General features: G+C 43.3%; 1 protein-coding gene across 4 annotated transcripts in view; it reads left to right on the top strand.

The window, feature by feature from the left end:
• The window catches only part of PHKA1 (phosphorylase kinase regulatory subunit alpha 1), a 105773-nt gene extending 103229 nt beyond the window's left edge, over positions 1-2544 (top strand). For all 4 annotated transcript variants that reach the window (XM_040322820.1, XM_040322819.1, XM_040322818.1 and 1 more), the window contains one exon: positions 1753-2544. In XM_040322820.1, the coding sequence (XP_040178754.1) occupies positions 1753-1926 (174 nt within the window). In that variant the 3' untranslated portion in view covers positions 1927-2544. The remainder of the gene's footprint in view (positions 1-1752) is intronic.
• The last annotated feature ends 19574 nt before the right edge of the window (positions 2545-22118 follow it).

The raw sequence follows: 22118 nt of genomic DNA, 5'->3' as shown, positions 1-22118 counted from the left end.
CCCCCCCATCACGCCAGAGGTCCCCCCCATCACGCCAGAGGTCCCCCCCATCACGCCAGAGGTCCCCCCCCCCCATCACGCCAGAGGTCCCCCCCCCCATCACGCCAGAGGTCCCCCCCCCCCATCACGCCAGAGGTCCCCCCCCCATCACGCCAGAGGCCCCCCCCCCATCACGCCAGAGGTCCCCCCCCATCACGCCAGAGGTCCCCCCCCCCATCACGCCAGAGGTCCCCCCCCCCATCACGCCAGAGGTCCCCCCCCCCATCACGCCAGAGGTCCCCCCCCCCCATCACGCCAGAGGTCCCCCCCCCCCATCACGCCAGAGGTCCCCCCCCCATCACGCCAGAGGTCCCCCCCCATCACGCCAGAGGTCCCCCCCCATCACGCCAGAGGTCCCCCCCCATCACGCCAGAGGTCCCCCCCCATCACGCCAGAGGTCCCCCCCATCACGCCAGAGTTCCCCCCCCATCACGCCAGAGGTCCCCCCTTTTACATCTGAGGTTCCCCCCTTTTACATCTGAGGTTCCCCCCTTTTACATCTGAGGTTCCCCCCTTTACATCTGAGGTTCCCTCCCCCTTTTACATCTGAGGTTCCCTCCCCCCTTTAACATCTGAGGTCCCCCCCCTTTTACATCTGAGGTCCCTCCCCCTTTTACATCTGAGGTCCCCCCCCCTTTTACATCTGAGGTCCCCCCCCCTTTTACATCTGAGGTTCCCTCCCCTTTTACATCTGAGGTCCCCCCCCCCCTTTACATCTGAGGTTCCATCATGTCAAAGGCTTCCCATCACATCAGAGCCCCCTATACATAAGTGGATCCCCTCATCACATCAAATGTCCCCCCCCACCCCCTCCTTCACATTAAAGGTCCCCCATCACATCGGAGACCCTCTATATATGAGCCACCCACCTTCACATCAGAGGTCCCCCCATCACATCAGAGACCCCCTACACATAAGTCATCCCCGCACCCCCTCTCAACATCAGAGGTCCATCACATCAAAGACCCCCTATACATAAATCATTCCCAGAGGCCCCCCCATCACATCAGAGGGCCCCTCCCATCACATCAGAGGACCCCCTATACATGAGTCCCCTATCACACCAGAGGTCCTCCCTATCACATCAGAGACCCCCTATACATAAGTCACCCCCACACACCCCCTCCTCAACATCAGAGGACCCCCCCATCACATCAGAGGACCCTCTATACATGAGTCCCCGATCACATCGAATGCCCCCCCCCCCTTTTTTTTATCAGAGATCTCTTTATCACATCCCTACATCACATCAGATGTCCCCCCCCCCCTATCACATCCAACATCCCTTCATTACATCAGATGCCCCCCCTTCATTACATCAGACATCCCTTCATCACAACAGAGGTCCCTACTTATATCAGAGGTTCTCCTTTATATCAGAACCCCCCCCCAATCACATCAAAGGTTTCCCTGTGCATCAGAGATCCCCCATTACATGATGCCCCCAATCACATCAGAGCCCCCCCCCCATCCCATCAGAGGCCCCCCATCACATTAGAGGCCTCACATCCCATCAGAGGCCCCCTATACATGAGTCAACCAGTAACGGTGCCACTCCCTTTTGGATTGCTAGCTCTCAAGGCCAAGGCTCTCCCAATCTTGTATTTGGACACTGTACCGTCTCCCTTTATTTTGTGCCGCACTAACCGCAGGCGCTCTATAATTCCCGTATATAAATAATATTGTAACTTTGTTTCTTTTTCCTCTCGGCAGAAAGTGCTCGGCGCGGACGACGCCATGCTGAAAGTTGACCCCGGAACTGGAATCTGCTGCTTGCTGTACGACAGCGCCCCCAGCGGACGCTTCGGCACAATGACTTACCTCTCCAAATCGGTGGCCATCACCTTGCAGGACTCTCTGCCGCACAGCGGTTGCTCCATGCAGTGACCGACGGACAGTCCCCACCCGAGAAATGCACTTTTGCCGCAGTCGCCTTTTTTTTTTTCTTTGCCTTGCCGCTTCTTGAGACTTACTCTGGTGTGTTATCTGGTCACTGATTGGACGATTCGGTGACTTTGGTCGGCCAAGTGGCCCAAATATCGTACAGTTTACAGAAACGGACTGCAAAGCAATAATGATGTGAGCTGGTCATGTTAGACTCCATGAACAGAAGCCTGGCTCTAGAATCCCGCTACTAAAATCTAGCCTGTGCAGCCGCCATGTTTTAAAGTGTATGTCCGGGCAAAAATTCAAGAACATGGTACTTCTATGCAACGTCGGCACGTCTCCCATGTACTGTGTCTTTATAATGTTGCAAGTACAAGAAAAATATCTGATGATCTGCCAGGAATCCAGTGAGCACCTAACTGCCTGTAATGAGGTGACAACGCTGCCTCTGCTGCACTGAAATTCTAAACTGTGTTGTCAGCCCCGCCCAGTTCTCCTCTGTCATACATAAGCCCTCCCACTTGCCTCATCTCCATAACATAAAAGGGAGTCCAGCAGAAAACTGGGCAGGTCTGTCAAAACTGCTCAATATAGATGAGTGACAACCGAGTCTGACCCCCCCCCCCCCCCTTCTTCTTTTTTTTTTTTTTTTTTTTTATATTCAAATTGTTATAACATTTTTTCTTTTCTTGTTTTTTGTTTTTTTCTTATGTTTGTTTTCTCAATTTTTTTTATCATTTTTTTGTCTTTTTTGTTTTACTTTTTTTTTGTTTTTTATTTTAATGGGTTTTTTCAATATTTTGTTTATCATTTTCCTTGGCTGTTTTGTTTTTGTTTTTTTTTACTTTTTTTTTTTTATGTTTTTTTTTTCTTTGGCCTTTTCGTTTTCCTTTTTTTTTTGTTTTATATTTTAATGAGTTTTTTTTTTCAATATCTTTTTTTTCTTTTTTTTGTTGTTCTATCTATCTATTTATTTATATATATATATATATATATATATATATATATATATATATATATATATATATATATATATATATATATATATATATATATATATATATATATATATATATATATAAAAAATATATAATTTTTTTTATATATATATATATAAAAAAAATATATAATTTTTTTTTTATATATTCTTGTTTTTTTCCAATTTTTTTTTTTCTCATTTTCTTTGGTTGTGTTTTTATTTTTATTTTTTTACTAGGGATGCATCGATACTGGATTTTCATTGGCAAGTACAAGTACCAATACTTTTGATTAAGTGCTCGCCAATACTTTGCAGTGAGATATGCGTCCATACAAAATTAATAAGGAATCGCATGTGATTTGAACAAGAATGTGTCTCGTCCCCCCCCTTTTTTTTATATTTAATATGTCATTACATTTTTCCTTTTCTTGTTCTTTTTTTAAAAATAAATAAAAAACATAAGAAAAAAAAAACAAGAAGAAAAAAATAAATAAAGGAAAAAAACAAGAACAAAACAGCCAAAGGAAAATGAAAAACAACATTTTGAAAAAACCCATTAAAATAGAAAAATAAATGAAAAACATTTTGGCCTTTTGTTTTACTTTCTTTATTTTTCTATTTTAATGGGTTTTTTAAAAATTTTGTTTTTCATTTTCCTTTGGTAGTTTTGTTCTTGTTTTTTTCCTTTTATTATTTTTTTTTATTTATTTTTTGTTGTTTTGTTTTATATTTTCTTTTTTTTGTTTTTGTTTTGTTTTTTCTTGTTTTTCATTTTCTTTGGTTGTGTGTTTTTTTTTACTTTTTTACTAGGAATGCACCGATCCTGGATTTTTATCGGCAAGTACCAATACTTTTTTATCACGTACTCACCAATACTTTCCAGTGAGATATGCATCCATACAAAACGAATGGGGGCATAAATCGCTCTTCAAATAATCGCATTTGATTACAAGAATGTGGTGCGATTCCTGTGAAAAATCGCATGCGATTTCCCACACCGCTCCACCCAGGCTGGTCACAGTGATTTCAGTCTGGGTTTACACAGGAGCGGTGCGAGGGAAGCCCCGCGTGTGATTCGGACAGGAATCGCGCCCCATTTCTGTTAAAATCGTATGCAGTTCTTTGCAGTGCGACTTGCGCCCAATTAATTTTGTATGGATGCTTGTTTTACTGCAAAGTATTGGCGATAAAAATCCAGCATCCCCGGTAAAATAAATAAATGAAAATGAAAAACACAACCAAAAAATGTTTTTGTATAGACGCAAATCACACCGCAAAGTGTCGGCTTCAGGTTTTGGGAGAATTTTCATGAGTACTTGTGAAAATACTCGGTGTCGGCGCCAATGCCAGTATCTGTACATCCCTATTTTTTACTTTTCTGGGGGTTTTTTTTGGTGTGTTTTTTTTTGTTTTATTATTATTATTATTTTATTTTTTTTGCTTGTTTGGGATATCAGTGCAGTGCTGTCAGCTCTTTGCATTTCTGGTAAGATCAATAGGTATTTCACTGTATTTGCAGCATTGTTAAAGACTGCATTTTCTTTTATTTTTTTTTATTTTATTATTATTATTATTATTATTGCACAGACATACGCTTTAAGTAAAAGAACATAGGGCCAGATTCACAAAAGGGATACGACGGCGTTTCTCCTGATACGCCGTCGTATCTCTGTTTCTATCTATGCGACTGATACATAGAATCAGTTACGCATAGATATCCATAAGATCCGACAGGTGTAATTGTTTTACACTGTCGGATCTTAGGATGCAGTACCGCGGCCGCCGCTGGGGGGAGTTTGCGTCATAAACCAGCGTCGGGTATGCAAATTAGGAGTTACGGCGATCCACGATGGATTTTCGCGTTTGCTACGTCGCCGCTAGTCTAGTTTCCCGTCGCAAAGTTAGTCGTCATTTTGGGTGCCCTAACTTTAGTCAGCAAACGTATTGCTGTCTAAAGTATGGCCGTCGTTCCCACGTCGAAATTTAAAAATGAACGTCGTTTGCGCAAGCCGTCCGGGAATACGGAATTACGCTACGCGCGTCGCCGTTCGAAAAAATGACGTCACGGGAATTGCGCAACGGAGCATGCGCAGTAGGTCCGGCGCGGGAGCGCGCCTAATTTAAATGGCACACGCCCGTTTGAATTGGCCCGCCTTGCGCCGGAGGCTGCCGGCGTAGTTTTCATCGCAAGTGCTCTGTGAATCAGGCACTTGCGATGAAAACTTGCGGCGGTGTAACGTATCTACGATACTTTACGCCGCCGCTCACCTACGTGAATCTGGCCCTTAAAGGTTGCAAAAAAACATTTGATTTTCCAGCTCGTTGTCTAAACTACCTAGGGGTGTATAAAAAAAAAGAATAATAAAAAAATTAATAATAAATAAAAAAAAATAATAAATAAAAAAAAATTAATAATAAATAAAAAAATAAATTAATAAAAAAAGAGAGAAATTAATTGAAAAAAAAAAATAATAATAATAAAAAAGACAGACAGAGAGATGGTAAAACTGCACATACAATCTGTTTTATGTGAATATTGAAAACATCGAATGTTGTTAGGCTATTTTTCTTTTCCTCCAGACCAAATGTCATTCAATCATAAACAATAGAGCCACTAGACCAGTGATTCTCCTCTCCCGTCCTCAGGACCCACTAACAGGCCAGGTTTGCAAGATAACTGAAATACAAGACAGGTGATAACATTTGCTGCTCAGTGATTGCAGTATTCTAGTCTGCATCTCCCCAAGGTAATACATAAAACCTGGCCTGTTCGTGGGTCCTGAGGACAGGCGTTGAGAACCACTAGCACTAGATGAAGCTGACAATCATCGTAAAAATATTTAGTAGCGCCATCTAGTGGCCATAATGCAGTAATTTCCTGATTCGCTCTATTCTGTAGGAATCAATGACATTCAACCAGGAGAGAAAATGGCGAAATCACCGGATAACGTTCCAGTTCGCCCCCCACTTGCGCAGAGTGAATGTATAGGCAGTTTCACGTGTATATAGGTTATGAAAACGCCCCATAGTGTCAGTGTGAAGTACAGCTATTAATGTTGCACTTATATACTGTACATTGCCGTGTATTTTTATGTTTATCATTTCATCCTTCACTAGGAAGGAAAGCCAAATCACTCGATAAAAGCAATAGTGGTCGGAGATTGTGGACTTTGCACTGTTATAATTGTACAAGTATATAGAGTTTAATTTAAATTACAATCTATAGCAGTGATGGCGAACCATTGTTTTGGAACTACATTTCCCATGATGCTCATTCACTATGCAGTATAGATGAGCATCATGGGAAATGTAGTTCCAAAACATCTGGGGTGCCGAGGTTTGCCATCACTGATCTATAGGATCTAAAATGTGTTCCATTGGATGATTCTTTTAAAGGGGATCTTTTTTTTTTGTTTTTTTTTGTTTTTGCATTTTAAATTATTATTATGTTCGTTCTAAAGTTATATTAGAATAAGACTTACATTTTACATGTTTTCTGTGTTCTATTGTTACGATTGTGCTTCATATGTAGAGACTCCAGCTGGTGGCTACTGCTCATCAAATAAAAATGGGAGATAAATGACAACAGAACAGTAAAGGCGAGTTGATGATCTACTGGCAAGTCATATGGGAATACAGTTGCCTAAGTATGTCCGGGCAAAATGAAAAAATTAAAAAAGTATATATATAAAAAGAAAGTATTTATATATACACATTTTTTATACTTTTTTTATTTTTTTTTGTTTATTCAAAATAAAAAACAAGTATAAAAAAAATATTTTTTTATGTGTGTAATTTTTATATATATATATATATATATATATATATATATATATATATATATATATATATATATATATATATATATATATATATATATATATATATATATATAAATTACACACATAAAAAAATATTTTTTTTATTTATACTTGTTTTTCATTTTGAATAAACAAAAAAAATAAAAATAAAGTATAAAAAATGTGTATATATAAATACTTTCTTTTTATATATAGATATACTTTTTTATTTTTTAATAAATTATATAGCGAGAGAGAGATAGAGAAATACATCTCTTTTATTATTTCTTGCCTTTTTCATATGTAATGCATGCACATTTATTCAGGTTTTGCCCCTTTTAAAAAAAAAATAGCTGGAAGTGCAGCAGAATTACCTGCCAGAAATCCAGTGATCTCCTAACTTCCTATAATGAGCTGACAGAGCTGTCTCTGCTGCACCGAAATCCTGAAAGTGCAGAAATATACTCATTGATTGCCAGAAATCTCCAAATAAGCCTGAGCATTTGTGGACAAAAAAAAAATATTTAGGGCCAGATCCACATACATTTAGATCCGCGCAGCGTATCAGAGATACACAACGCCGCCGTACCTTACCTGGCGGAAATTCGAATCCTCAACGATTTCGCGCCGTAAGTTACGGCGGCGTAGTGTATTTCTGGCGGCGGAATTCAAATTTCATTTAAATGAAGCGCGTCCCCGTGCCGAATGAACTGCGCATGCGTCGTTCCGAAATTTCCCACCGTGCATTGCGCTAAATGACGTTGCTAGGACGTAATTTTTTTTTTTTTTACTTGGACGATTCACGGACAACTTACGCAAGAAATAAAAAAAATTCAAGTTTCGACGTGGGAACGACGGCCATACTTAACATGGCAAGTCTAACGATACGCCGCAAAATACCAGCTTTAACTATACGCTGGAAAAAGCCGACTACAGACGACGTAAGAGAATGCGTCGGCCGCGCGTACGTTCGTGGATCGTCGGAAATAGCTAATTTGCATACCCGACGCGGAAAACGACGTGAACTCCACCCAGCGGACGCCAAAGTATTGCATCTACGATCCGAAAGGCGTAAGAAGCCGTACGCCTGTCGGATCTAACCCAGATGCCGTCGTATCTTGGTTTGAGGATTCAAACTAAAGATACGTCGCGGGAAATTTGAAAGTACGCCGGCGTACTTGCTCTGTGGATCTACCTCTCAAATTTTAGCCTAGGTATTTTCTCTATATCTCTGTTTTCCCATAATTTTTTTTCATGCTTTTTTTTTTTTCTGTTTCAATCATTTTTATTTAAGTTTAACATGTAGCTAACATGCTTATCGTTCCACTCACACAAGGGCTAGCACCATTTTGTGCTTTTTTTTTTTTAAAGATGCAAGTAGAGAACAATACCTTGGCAACAAATATTTTACATATATATATATATATATATATATATATATATATATATATATATATATATATATATATATATATATATATATATATATATATATATATATATAAAATCTTTTTTATTATTATTTAAATTTTTGCCCAGGTATATTTCTCTACTTGCAGCTTTTTAAAAGGAGCACAAAATGTGAAAATGTGCATGCAATACAGAGATGTAGAGAAAAACACTGGGCAAAATTATACTTTTTTTTTTTTCCAGACATGCTCAGGCTACTTTGGATATTTCTGGCAAAGTAATTGCTATATTTCTGCACTTTTAGCATTTTTATGGGGAGGATTTTGGTGCAGCAGAGACGGCGCTGTCAGCTCATTACAGAAAGTTTGGGGCTCACTGGATTTCTGACAGATTCACATGTAATCTTGCTGCACTTAGAGAATTTTTTTTTTCTAGGTATTTTTCTGTCCTCGGGGGGGAAATGTGCATGCATTTCTTATGTACTTTTTATTTATGCATTTTTATTTTTCCCAGACGTACACAAATTGTGCACAGACGTTTCAAAGCTTTACACGCACAATCAGATCTACTGTATATTATGGTGATTATATTCACATGTGTAACTAAACTTTAAAATAAGGTTCCCTTGTTAACAGTTTTTATTATGTGCCTGGAAACAAAAATATAGTTTTGAAAATCGTATTTTATTATTTATTTATTTTATTTTTAGTTATTGGAAATTGTGCTTGTATGTGTGTGTGTGTGTGTGTGTGTGTGTGTGTGTGTGTGTGTGTGTGTGTGTGTGTGTGTGTGTGTGTGTATGTATGTATGTATGTATGTATGTATGTATATATATATATATATATATATATATATATATATATATATATATATATATATATATATATATATATATATATTTTTGAGTCTGTTAATTTCTAAGAAGGTTTTTATATATAAATTTAATTTCTAATTAGAAAAAAAGAATGTATACAAATTATATAAAAAAAATCTTCTTAGAAATGAACAGACTTATATATATATATATATAAGTCTGTTCATTTCTAAGAAGATTTTTTTTTTTATATAATTTGTATACATTCTTTTTTTCTTCTTATAAATTAAATTTATATATAAAAACCTTCTTAGAAATTAACAGACCCAAATATAAATATATATATACATACACTAATTTCTAAGAAGAAAATAAATATATAATTTATTATATATAAAAAAAGAAACACATTTTATATATATATATATATATATATATATATATATATATATATATATATATATATATATATATATATATATATATATATATATATATATATATATATATATATATATATATATATATATATATATATATATATATGTAGCGCTACCCCCAGAGGAGCCGCTGGTCAGATTTGAGATCGGCGTATTTAAGTTACCTCTATACTGTGTCTAGGGGTGACGGTGGTGTTGAGAGCAGTAACCGAATGTCCACACCATTGGCTGCGGTTTTCAATGCTTTATTTTCCGGTCAAACATGACCAACATGTCAACTTGAGGTAGACAGGACAGGTTGGTGAAGGAAGAGCAACTTCACAGAATCAGGCTATGGATAGTAAAGGCAATCCTGCCCTTTAGTAATTGTATTCGTCTACGTCGCCACTCCAGTATGTCTTTTGGGGTTACCGACTGACAGTCTAAATGTACCCTGTCAGTGTCCGGTCATCCAGATCCCTGATGGTTCGTTCAAGCCCTGTTGGATCACCTGCCTCCGGGTTCTCCTCAGACCGATCCCCCACCGAACAGCACCCAGCTTGGGATCTCATCAATAGGTGTGGGAACCCAGTAAGTCACTGGGGCCCCTTTGTAGCATCAGTTGCTCCAGGGCTATGAGAGCCCAGTGTCAGGAACTCCGCGTAGCACGTGACCCCGGCCTGGTAGGCCATAGTGGTGGGGCCCGTGATGTGCGCACACCCTAAAGGTGGGTGCCGCACCTGGAACCCGCGAAGAACCCTGAAAAAACGGCCTCCACCACAGAAATACCCCCTCCCAGCATGCCCCACGAGGGAAAAATGCCTCCAATTGGCTGCTGGGAAGAAGCGGCTCCGCCTGGACCCCTCTGGTGCCACCTGCCACCCAGAGATGAGACCGCATCTCTGGAGCACAGACTGACCCACAGAACAATCCAGATTTGGCGACAGACAAATTTAACAAATTAAAGAATGAGAGCAACATAACTCTCTAATTCCCTCACTAAATTTAAACATAGCACCTGTACGAAAGTACACAGGCGCTACATACTCCCCCCCACTTGTAATGACACTGTCCCCAGTGTCATAAGGCATTCAAGCCTGAATGCCAGTCTGATATCTGCTAAAACAGTAAAGAAAGTAGGAAAAGACATTACAAATACTAATGTCCTTAAAACATGGTAGCAAAAACTACGACATTACACAACATTATCATCACATACACAGCCCTATCTATCTACCGTGTTTCCCCGAAAATAAGCCCTACCCCGAAAGTAAGACCTAGTGCAATTATCAGGGTGGGCTGCAATATAAGCCCTACCCCGAAAATAAGCCCTATCAAACTTCACAAAAAAAACTGTAATCCATTACTGTATACTGGTGCAGTGTCTCCGTGTATTACTGTTTAATAATGTAATGTTTTACAGCCACCGGAGGTCCTCTTTTCTCGTCCCGGCTGATGTCTGCAGCCCCGTTCTCTTCTGTGTATCGAGCGGGCTGACGTCAGCAGGATCTCGGCTCTTCTCTTTCATCCTCTCCTCCCCGCTAACGTCAGCTGGATCTCGGCTCTTCTCTCTCATCCTCACCCCCGCATTGATGTCTGCAGCCCCTTCCTCTTCAGTGTGTGGAGGGGGGCGACGTCTGCGGGATCTTGGCTCTTCTCTCTCTTCCTCTCCTCCCCACTGATGTCTGCGGCCCCTCCCTCTGCAGTACTCGGAGCGGGCTGACGTCAGCGGGGATCTCAGAGAAGAAGAGCAGATCACACGTGAATGCCCAGGGGAGCTTCTAAAAGGTATTTTTATGGTATAAAACTGTGGACAGTGGATTAGTTGACACACTAATGTACCAGTATAATATTTTTATTAAAAGTATTTGATAAGGATTTTAAGCAAGATTTTTTTTTAATAATTAAACTGACTTCTGAATCTGACAGTGGGAGGGGGGAGGTGACACAGGAACTTTTTTATTGATTTATTCATGATTGATTCTTAGAACATGGAGAGGGGTAAATGATGCAGCACATGCACTGTGCTATCCATCATGCTTTAAAAGGAACTGTTTTTTTTTTTGGTTTTTAGGGTTACAACCACTTTAATGCCGTAATTAAATAAGCCCTACACCGAAAATAAGCCCTAGTGTGTTTTTTGTAGCAAAAATGAATATAAGACCCGGTCTTATTTTCGGAGAAACACGGTATGCTGCCCATTCTCCGACAGTGTTGATAGTAGGTGGGTCCAATAACCTGCATAGGAAATATAAAAAAAAACATGCACACAAAATATATATACTCTGATATATTAAGAATTTTGCTATTTACAATCTCCAAGGTCAGAATTGAAACTGCACGCTTGGGCCCAGGCGCGAAATTTCCCTTCCTCCCAAGGAGTTTAACCATAAGTGCTGAGCATTTCTCTTACTGTAGTTGCAAGAAATAAAACACAATATGTACAATTCAGTCCTGCAATGAGAACGTTGCAGAACACTGCCCCTAGTGGTCAGTGCGCCGGTATCGCTGGCAGTTCAAGTTCAGTGCAAAAGATGTAGCAGCAAGAGGGAAATAAAAAATAAGACCTTCCCTTCACTGAGTCCTCTTTCGATGCTGTGGAGAAGTTGGCAAGGCCCCACTCTAACTGGCTGAACCCACCCCCCCCAAAGTTCTTCACATAAAACATAATGTGGATCCGGAAAGGCAGGGGGAAAAAAAAAAAGAACAATTCTTGGTGGGGGCAGGAACCCTTGGGAATAGGTCAGTCAACACGGGCATAAGACCTATTTATAGAAACGTGGGTCCGGCAGGATAATAATGTCACCACCTGCAGTTGTAGAAGTGACCGAAAAGACCTGGTCTTCTCTCCCAGGAGACTTTAGCACAACCCGGTCGCTGTAGATGTGTCGGCCCCAGCTCCACTCTCGGAGACAACGCTCAAACCAAGGGTTTAAATGGGCCAAACATAAGTCCGTGCTCTTCACGACCCGGGGTACTTTTAGATGAGCCCAAATAGCTTCATGGCTCCATGCCTCCCGCTCTTGGTCAACTTGATGCAGGAGAGGGGATGGCACGTAGGGGTACTCATACCCGTATCTGGTGGCAACCTTCTGGATTACCAGGAGCTGTAGCCTGGCCAAATTGGGCAGCGTGCGTGGGTCTCCGCGTCCCGGCAGCACTATAGCGTCCGGTGCCTTTCTAAGAGCTGGCACGGCAAGGGGCATGGGAGCGGTGAGGGAAAGATCTGGAACTGACTCACCGTTTTCCCAGGACAGCTGCGGGACGTCCTGAGACGATACTTGGGACCCACGCGATGCGCTCGGGCCGGAGCGTTTCTTCCTCCGGGTAGTGTAGGGGGCACGGAATCCTCCGAACCCCTGAGACTCCAGGAACATTGGCTCGAACAAATTTTCCAAAGTGTCTTCATCATCTGACAAAGAGTCAAAATCAGACTGCCTTCTCCGTAGGCAGGTAACCGCAGGCCTTTGCGGTAGGGTCTCTTGGCCAGTTTGGTAATTAGTGCCGGGCAGGTAGGCCTCGGCCGGAGCTGTGGGAAGCCTGAGCAGGGCCCTCTCCTATAGAGGCATGCCACACGGAGACCGCTGTAGAGGTGGTGGTCTCGGCCTGCGTGCTAGTCACACTAGATGGATCGTCATCCTGGTCTGGTTCGGTCATGGGGCTTACCTCCGGTGAGCGAGATGGCGAGGTAGCCGTTCGTAGGGTCAAGGTCCATGAGATCGAAATGACTTCAGGATTTTGAGCCTCCGGCTCCACGATCTCCACCGACGGGGAGGGCTCTGCCCAGGTGGCTTCCTCCTCCGCGATGACGACTCCAGTGAGATAATTCACCCGGTACTCCCGAGGGGCTTTAGCGGGTGGCTTCACAACAAATAAGTAGGTCCGGCATCTCTGGCACCGAGCAAACAGCTGAATCCGTACCGACAACTCCTCGCAACGAGGGCAGGACAGGTCCAAAGTCTCAGATCCTCCGCTCGATAAAAGAACAAACTGTCCCTCAGTGGACATCCGGATGCCTGTGTCAGTCACTGGTACTCCAGGTGAAGCAAGCATGTTGGAGACTCCCAGTGAGATCGCAGGGGGTCTCAATCGCTGAGAAACAGCATACGGTAGCTAGGAAGCAGACATCACGCACGTGGTCTCTTTCTTTCTCGCAGGTGGGCGTTGGTCTGCTGGTTTGGCGCAAAGACTTTGCTATGCGTCTCACGCAGGGGTGGGTGACTCCTCCCACTTGAAAACTTGTCTGGACACGTTGCAGGCGCGTGCTCCGCTGCACGTACGCCCAGGCCTTTGCTGTTTGAGGTTAACTTCCTCGTTGACAGACAGTTCAATACACGACACTCTCTGCTCTCAATAAATCTTACACTCACGATTTCCGTTGCCAGAGGTAACAGCCGAATCCTGGAAGAGCCCCCACGTGTAGCGCTACCCCCGGAGGAGCCGCTGGTCAGATTTGGGATCGGTGTATTTAAGTTACCTCTATACTGTGTCTAGGGGGTGACGGCGGTGTTGAGAGCAATAACAGAATGTCCACACCATTGGCTGCGGTTTTCAATGCTTTATTTTCTGGTCAAACACAACCAACATGTAAACTTGAGGTAGACATGACAGGTTGGTGAAGGAAGAGCAACTTCACAGAATCAGGCTATGGATAGTAAAGGCAGTCCTGCCCTTTAGCAATTGTATTCGTCTCGTCGCCACTCCAGCTGGAGTGGGTAAAGTGCCCCTGGACAGGCCTCTCTCACAGGTCTGGCAGCCAGAGCGCCACTTAGAGCTTCTGGGAAGGAACAAGTCTCTGCCACCGACTTGGCTCTAAATAGATTGAGATGTTAGATGAAGCCTCTGCCACAGGCCTAGTGCTGAAAGTGTGAGCAGGACCGGCATCAGGGGGGTACAGGCAGTACACCTGTAAGGGCCCCGGATGGCAACCCCCCTCTTTTTTTTATAAAATGTTTTTTTTTGTATATATATGGCTCAGAGATACCCCCCATGTGGCAAACCCCCTTTATTTTATTTTTTTATAAATGTTTATTTTTGTTTATATTTATTTTTTATTATTAAAGGTCCCCAGGGCCCTGGATGGCAACCCCCCCTTTTTTTTTTATAAATGTTTATTTTTATTTTTTTTATATATATATATATTAGGGCTGTGCAAATTAACTTTTAATTAATCGATTAATCTTTAATTTTTTTGATTGATCAAAATCTTTTTGATCGATTAAAATTCTTTTGATTGGTACTCACCTCTCCGCCGGCTTCTGGGCCTTCAGAGAGTTCCGTCGGAGATCCAGTAACGTCATGGACACCGGCGGGGCTTTCCGTGTCCTTTGCTGTGCCTTCATATCTGCATGCCGGCGGGACTTTACTATCTGCCACACACAAGGGCTGTTACACTTCCCTCTATCACTTCTCTCTATCAACCTGGGATTCTACAACCATCCACTGGGAGTTGTGACAGTTCCCTTCACGGGACATCTACATGCCGACGGACTGATGTTAACCTCTCCTCATCTGGATTCAGCAGTGGCATCGTTGTACACATTTTTATACCAGTATCATACATAGCTACATGTTTTTATGACTGCTTTTGGTACCGTTTGGTATTACTCGCACTATTTTTACAGTTTATGTAGCTACATCGATTTTATCTCCAGTGCAATATTTATTTGGTTACCTACTTGAAGACTATAAAAGATTTAATGCTATTCCCATCGAGCGCTGCCTTTGTGTGTTTTTTGTATCCTGCTATCCATTTGTCCAGTGGTTGGTAGCTGCACTGGGAATCAGCCTGCAAGGAGATCAGCTAAAAAGAGTTACATCTGTATGTGCGTTATAATTAATCGAAATTAGTCGATTAATCGATTTAAAAAAAAAAACGATTAATCGAACAGAAATGTTTTAATCAGTAACAGCCCTAATATATATATATATATATATATATATATATATATATATATTTTTTCATTAAAGGGCCCAGGGGTTTCTTTTATTTTTATTTATTTTTATTAAAGGGCCCAGAGGTCCCCAGGGCCCCGGATGGCTACCCCCCTTTTTTTATATATATTTTTCTTTATTTCCTCTTTTTTGTAAAGGGGGTCCCCCGGTTCTCTGCTCCAGGAGGGCCCATACCTGAAGCTGTGTAAGGGGCCCCATAATTCCTGATGGCGGCCCTGAGTGTGAGCGATAGAGCGAATCCTCCCAGTATGTCTTTTGGGGTCTGACAGTCTAAATGTAACCTGTCAGTGTCCGGTCACCCAGATCCCCGATGGTTTGTTCAAGCCCTGTTGGATCACCTGCCTCCGGGTTCTCCTCAGACCGATCCCCCACCGAACAGCACCCAGCTTGGGATCTTCTCAATAGAAGTGGGAACCCAGTAAGTCACTGGAGCCCCTTTGTAGCATCGGTTGCTCCGGGCTATGAGAGCCCAGAGTCAGGAACTCTGCGTAGCACGTGACCCCGGCCTGGTAGGCCATAGTGATGGGGCCCGTGATGTGCGCACACCCTAAAGGTGGGTGCTGCACCTGGAACCAGGAACCCGCGAAGAACCCCAAAAAAACGGCCTCCGCCACAGAAATACCCCCTCCCAGCATGCCCCGCAAGGTAAAACCGCCTCCAATTGGCTGCTGGGAAGAAGCGGCTCTGCCTGGACCCCTCTGATGCCACCTGCCGCCCAGAGATGAGACTGCGTCTCTGGAGCACAGACTGACCTACAGGACAATCCAGATTTGGCAACAGCCAAATTTAACAAATTAAAGAATGAGAGCAACATAACACTCTAATTCCCCCACTAAATTTAAACATAGCACCTGTAGGAAAGTACACGGGCGCTACCTACATACATACATACATATATATATATATTTTTTTTTCTGTGTATAGGCTGACACATAGGGGTCTATATAAAGCAAGTCTGAAACTGGCGGCCCTCCAGCTGTTGCGAAACAACTACAAGTCCCACGAGGCATTGCAAGGATGACAGTTACAAGCATGACTCCGTCAGGCTGAGGCATGATGGGACTTGTAATTTTGCAACAGCTGGAGGGCCGCCAGTTTGAGACCCCCTAATTTTTAAGGGACCCTTTGCTTTTTAACCACTTCCATACAGGGCACTTATACACCTTCCCGCCCAGACCAATCTTTAGCTTTCAGCGCTGTTGCACTTTGAATGACAATTGCGTGGTCATGCTACACTGTACCCAAACTACACTTTTATTATTTTGTACCCACAAATAGAGCTTTCTTTTGGTGGTATTTGATCACCTCTGCGATTTTTATTTTCTGCAAAAAAAAATAAAAAATGACCGAAAATTTAGAAAAAAATATTTTTTTTTCTGTTTCCCTGTTCCATTCCCTGACAGCTATCGCCCAGTTGCCCCATTCTACTCCTTAATGACTCACACCCAGTTTCCACCCTCTAACAGCTATTACCTGGCCCCCCTCTCTGACAGCTACCATCTGGTTCCCCTGTTCCCCTCTCTGACAGCTACTACCCAGTTCCCCTTCCATTGGCTCCTACTACTGTCAATCAAATCCAATGACGTGGGCACTGGGGGGGGGGCGAGTCTGAGATTCGTGTCTATGGATGCAAATGCTGGACTGGGGTCCCACGGCGGCTCTCGCGGCTCCTCACCGCAATAGATAACTCCCTCTGGGAAGCTCTCTCCCGAGGGCGTTACCTTGCGGGTGCGCTCCTGTGTCCTACACTCGGCGTACATAGCCGCCGAGTGTATGACTAGGCCCCGCCCCCGGCACCTCCATCATTGGGTTTGATTGACAGCAGTGGGAGCCAACGGCTGCGCTGCTATCAATCTATCCAATGAAGAGCCCAGAAGCTGTGGGGAGAATGACGCAGGATCGCGCCCATGGAAGTTCGGGGCTCAGGTAAGTAAAATGGGGGCTGGGGGGCCGGACACTGCAAGGTGTTTTTCACCTTACTGCATAGGATGCATTAAGGTGAAAAAACACAAAGCGGAGGGGGGGGCGGGAGGGAGTCTATTCATAGATGGAATTGTGTTCTCAGTGTTGGTGTTTCTTCCAGATATTTCCAATTGGAGACGGTCCGGTGGTGACAATGGATTCGGGAGAAGTTCTGTTAGAAATGCGCCTCTCCGGTAGTGGCGCTGTATACCTTACAGGAAGTATCCCATCCCCAAAAGATGGAGACCATGAATTAACTGATATGAGTATATATATAATGAGTAATAACTGCACAATTTCGAATAATGAAATCCAATAAAGGACGGAGCCTTGGGTTAAACCTTTGTCTGCGTTTCTGATTTATTTATTTATTTTGTTGGATTCTCTTCCTCTTGGAATATACTTGGTATTCATGCATGAGAGAAGTAGAATTATGATTGGTTCAAAATCAAAAACTTAGCTGAAAAATCAGCTTTTCTTTAGATACAATGTATCATTCTTCCATTCTGGGGATTTTCATTATATAATTATCACTTGAAATATGGAACATCAAAGTGACACAGAGATTTGCTTAACTTCTACCATCCTTTAACCACTTGCCGGCCGCACTATAGCCGAATGACGGCTACAGTGCGGCTCGATAATTCTGGGAGGGGGCGAACATCGACGTCCTCCCAGAATCGCGCTCCCCTTCACTCAGAGCCAAGTATGTATGGGGGAGGGGGGATGGTGTTAGGAGTGCTCTCGTTCCCGGACAACCGGGGGTGGCTCCAATGCTGATCAGTGTGTAGAGCTGATAGTTCTGTTGTTGAGTGTGTGACCTGAGCAGCTAGCTGGGGTGCCATTACAAATTTGAGACTGGTTCCCTTTTTTATTTTTTTTAATACTTTGGCATCTACTTAGTCCTGAAGTAGGACATTGAGTAGGTAGGTTGATGTGAAGCAGTGATAGCTCACTGGGTAAGAGTTGGGATTGTGCTGCTGGAGGCCTGAGTTCAAATCCCTGAGCAAGCCTGCTGTGTGGTTCCTGAATCCGCTCCTAGTGGAACAAGAGGGTAGGAAATGTTTGAGGCACACTACCTAGCCTCACCACTAGGAGGTGTGTATATATATATAGATAGGGGGGTGAGGCTATATTAAAACCTAAGTCCCTGCTTTTTGAATGGGCTGCCCCAGTAAGACAGCCCATTCTAATTATATATGTTGCAGTGATGTCATAGTCTATGGACCGAAGAGGCAGGGTGTCCACAACCTATTGTGATGCCCACACATGTTACAGGCCTGTGGGGACCTGGGACTGGAGCAGATTGGTGGGTTGTCCATGTCCTCCAAGCTTTCACTCAGCAACTCAAGCAAGGGGTCTGCACACGGGTCTACGATCCTTCCATCACTGAGTGATTCACATCCGCCCAACTCACTCAGAGATTTGAATTCAAGTCAACACTGCCTCTGCCAGCGAGTGATTCCTTTCCGCCCAATCCACTCAGAGACTTGACCTGGGGACTAAGGGATTTGAACTTGAGTCCACGGCGCCCTGGTTACTGCTCTTATCCACTGAGCTACTCGCCTCCACTCAATGGCTTATGTGTTCGTTCTACTATTTCAAGAATAAAAAGAGTCACAATGGAGTAAAAAATTCAATAAGCATGAGCTGAGATTCGAACCAGAAACTCTAAGATCTTTGTTGGGTTGTAGGCTGGCTGCTAAACCCCTACTCCAGAGCAAAGCTTGGACTTGTTTCCAAAGTAGCTGGCCTCTTAACATTAAGGCTTAGTAAATGAAGAAAATATGACCCCCCCAACTTCTTGAATGTAAAATGGTATACATGCCAATAATTTTACCAGCTGTCTAACCCAAGGGAACAAGTGGGACTTGGAATATTTTTTCGTCTAGATTAGGTTCTAGCTCTGAGGTCACCAGCCAGCTTTACATCAACTGATCACTGATTCCGTATAGTCAAGGCTGATGGTGTGCTAAGTCATTGAGTGGCCTTCAATAGTGGCCTTGGATCCATGGTAGGCCATCATACCAGGTTTGAGGAGAAGGGATGAGACTTATTGTTCTCAGACTCAATTGATCGCCGATTCCTCATAATCAATGGTGATGCCTGGCAATTCATGGTGTGCTAACTCAGAGTGGCCTTGGGTCCATAGAAGGCCATTAAAGCAGATACTAGGATTGAGGAGAATGAATGAGACTCATGGGATTTATTTGTCAGAACAGTGTATTACGATGCCCTGGTTACTGCTCTTATACACTGAGCTACTCGCCTCCACTCAATGGCTTGTGTGTTCGTTCTACTATTTCAAGAATTAAAAAGAGTCATAAAGCATGAGCTGAGATTCGAACCTGAAACTCCAAGATCATTGCTGGGTTCCTTGCTGGCTGCTAAACCACTACTCCAGAGCAAAGCTGGCACCTTAACATCAAGGCTTAATAAATCAAGAAAATGTGATCCCGAACTTCTTGTGAAATGGTCTGCGCTATACATGCCAATAATTTTACCAGCTGTCTAACCCAAGTGAACTAAAAGTGGGACTTAGAGTATTTTTTTCTTCTAGATTAGGTTTTAGTTCTGAGGTCACGAGCCAGCTTTACATCAACTGATTACTGATTCCTTATAGTCAATGCTGATGGTGTGCCAAGTCATGGAGTGGCCTTCAATAGTGGCCTTGGATCCATGGTAGGCCATTATACCAGGATTGAGGAGAAGGGATGAGACTCGTCGTTCTCAGACTCAATTGATCGCTGATTCCTCATAATCAATGGTGATGGCGATTTATGGCGTGCTAACTCAGAGTGGCCTTGGATCCATAGAAGGCCATAAAAGCAGATACCAGGATTAAGGGGAATGAATGAGACACTATGGGCCGGATTCACAGACAACTTACGCCGACGTATCTGTTGATACGCCATGTAAGTTGTAGTATGCGCCGTCATATCTATGCGCTGTATTCAGGAAACCAGATACGCCTGCATTTCTGCTTGATCCGACCGATGTAAGTCTCCTTACGCCGTCGTATCTTGGGTGCATATTTATGCTGGCCGCTAGGGGCGCTTCCGTTGATTTACGCGTTGAATTTTCGAAATGAGCAAGATACGCCGATTCACAAACGTACTTGCGCCCGTCGCTGTAATCTACGTTGTTTACGTAAGGCGTTTTTCTGGCGTAAAGTTAAACCACCAAAAAGCTGGTCTAAGTCGTTTAGGGTATGAACGTTATTTTACGTTGTTTACGTAAATCGTACGTGAATGGGGCTGGGCGTAGGTTACGTTCACGTCGAAAGCATTGAGCCGACGTATCTTAGGGAGTATTTGCGATGTGATTCTGAGCATGCGCCGTTCGTTTGGCCATGCATTTACATGGGGTCACGCTTCATTATAATACTACACGCCCACTGCCTTGCTACTTTGAATTAGGCGGGCTTATGCCGGCCATTTTACGTTACGCAAGCGCAAGAAAGGGAGCAAGTGCTTTGTGAACACAGTACGAGCCTCTCTATGTTACGTCGGCGTAGCGCATATCAGATACGCCGATCTCTCTGAATCGTGGCCATTGGATTTATTTGTCAGAGCAGTGTATTGCAATGGAGACCCAGGTTCAAATCTCAATGCCAGACCTAGTATGTGACTCATATAATCAGTGCTCGTACTTGTATGATGACTTTCAATGCAGAGGTCTTGTATCTTATATTGAGTGTTGGCTCTGTGCTGGTAATATATGGTCTGTAGAGCTCCACTTTTTGCACATGAGGTCAGGAAGACCCATCTTTGAACACTTGGAAGAGAAGACACATTTTTTTTTTTTTTTTATATATGTTGAAGCGGATTTTCTGAAGAATTGAAAAATACTTCAATTATCCAATCACATATTTCCTAATAGATTACTAAATTATCACCTGGTTAAATACCTTAGAGTGGAGATGTACAATGTATAATGTAAAGACTCTCAGCTCAGTCAGGTAACTATCTTTGGATTTGTGGACTTTATTATCTAGAGGGGTCTCCAAACTGCAGCCCTTTTCTATGCTTTATTCAGCCCTTGGGGCACTATTATTCCCACTGATAAAACACACTATTCTGCCCACTGATACCAATGATGGGGCGCCATTCCTCCCACTGACACCAATGATGGGGCATCATTCCTGCCACTGATAATGATGGGGTACCATTCCTCTCACCAACGCCAATGATGGGGTACAATTAATTCCAATGATGGGGCATCAGTCCTTCCACTGACCCCAATGATAGGGCGCCAGTCCTCCCACCAATGATGGGATGCCATTCCTCCCACTGATACCAATTATGGGGTGTCATTCCTCCTACTAACACCAATGACAGGGCGCTATTCCTCCCACCAATGATGGGGTGCCAGTCCTCCCAATGATGGGGCACTACTTCTCCCACTGACACCAATGATGGGGGTGCCATTCCGGGCACCATTCCTCCCACTGACACCAATGATAGGGCGCCAGTCCTCCCACCAATGATGGGATGCCATTCCTCCCACTGATACCAATGATAGGGTATCAATCCTCCCACTAACACCAATAAAGGGGCGCCATTCCTCCCAACAACACCAATGATGGGGCGCTATTCCTCCCACCAATGATGGGGTGCCAGTCCTCCCAATGATACCAATGATAGGGTATCAATCCTCCCACTAACACCAATAAAGGGGCGCCATTCCTCCCACCAATGATGGGGTGCCAGTCCTCCCAATGATGAGGCACTACTTCTCCCACTGACACCAATGATGGGGGTGCCATTCCTGACACCAATGATGGGGCACCATTCCTGCCACTGATAACAATGATGGGGTACCATTCCTACAACTAATTCCAATGATGGGGC

This window comes from Rana temporaria, chromosome 9 (genome assembly GCF_905171775.1).
Source record: "Rana temporaria chromosome 9, aRanTem1.1, whole genome shotgun sequence".
Taxonomy (NCBI): domain Eukaryota; kingdom Metazoa; phylum Chordata; class Amphibia; order Anura; family Ranidae; genus Rana; species Rana temporaria.
This window is presented reverse-complemented; position numbering and strand designations above follow the sequence as displayed.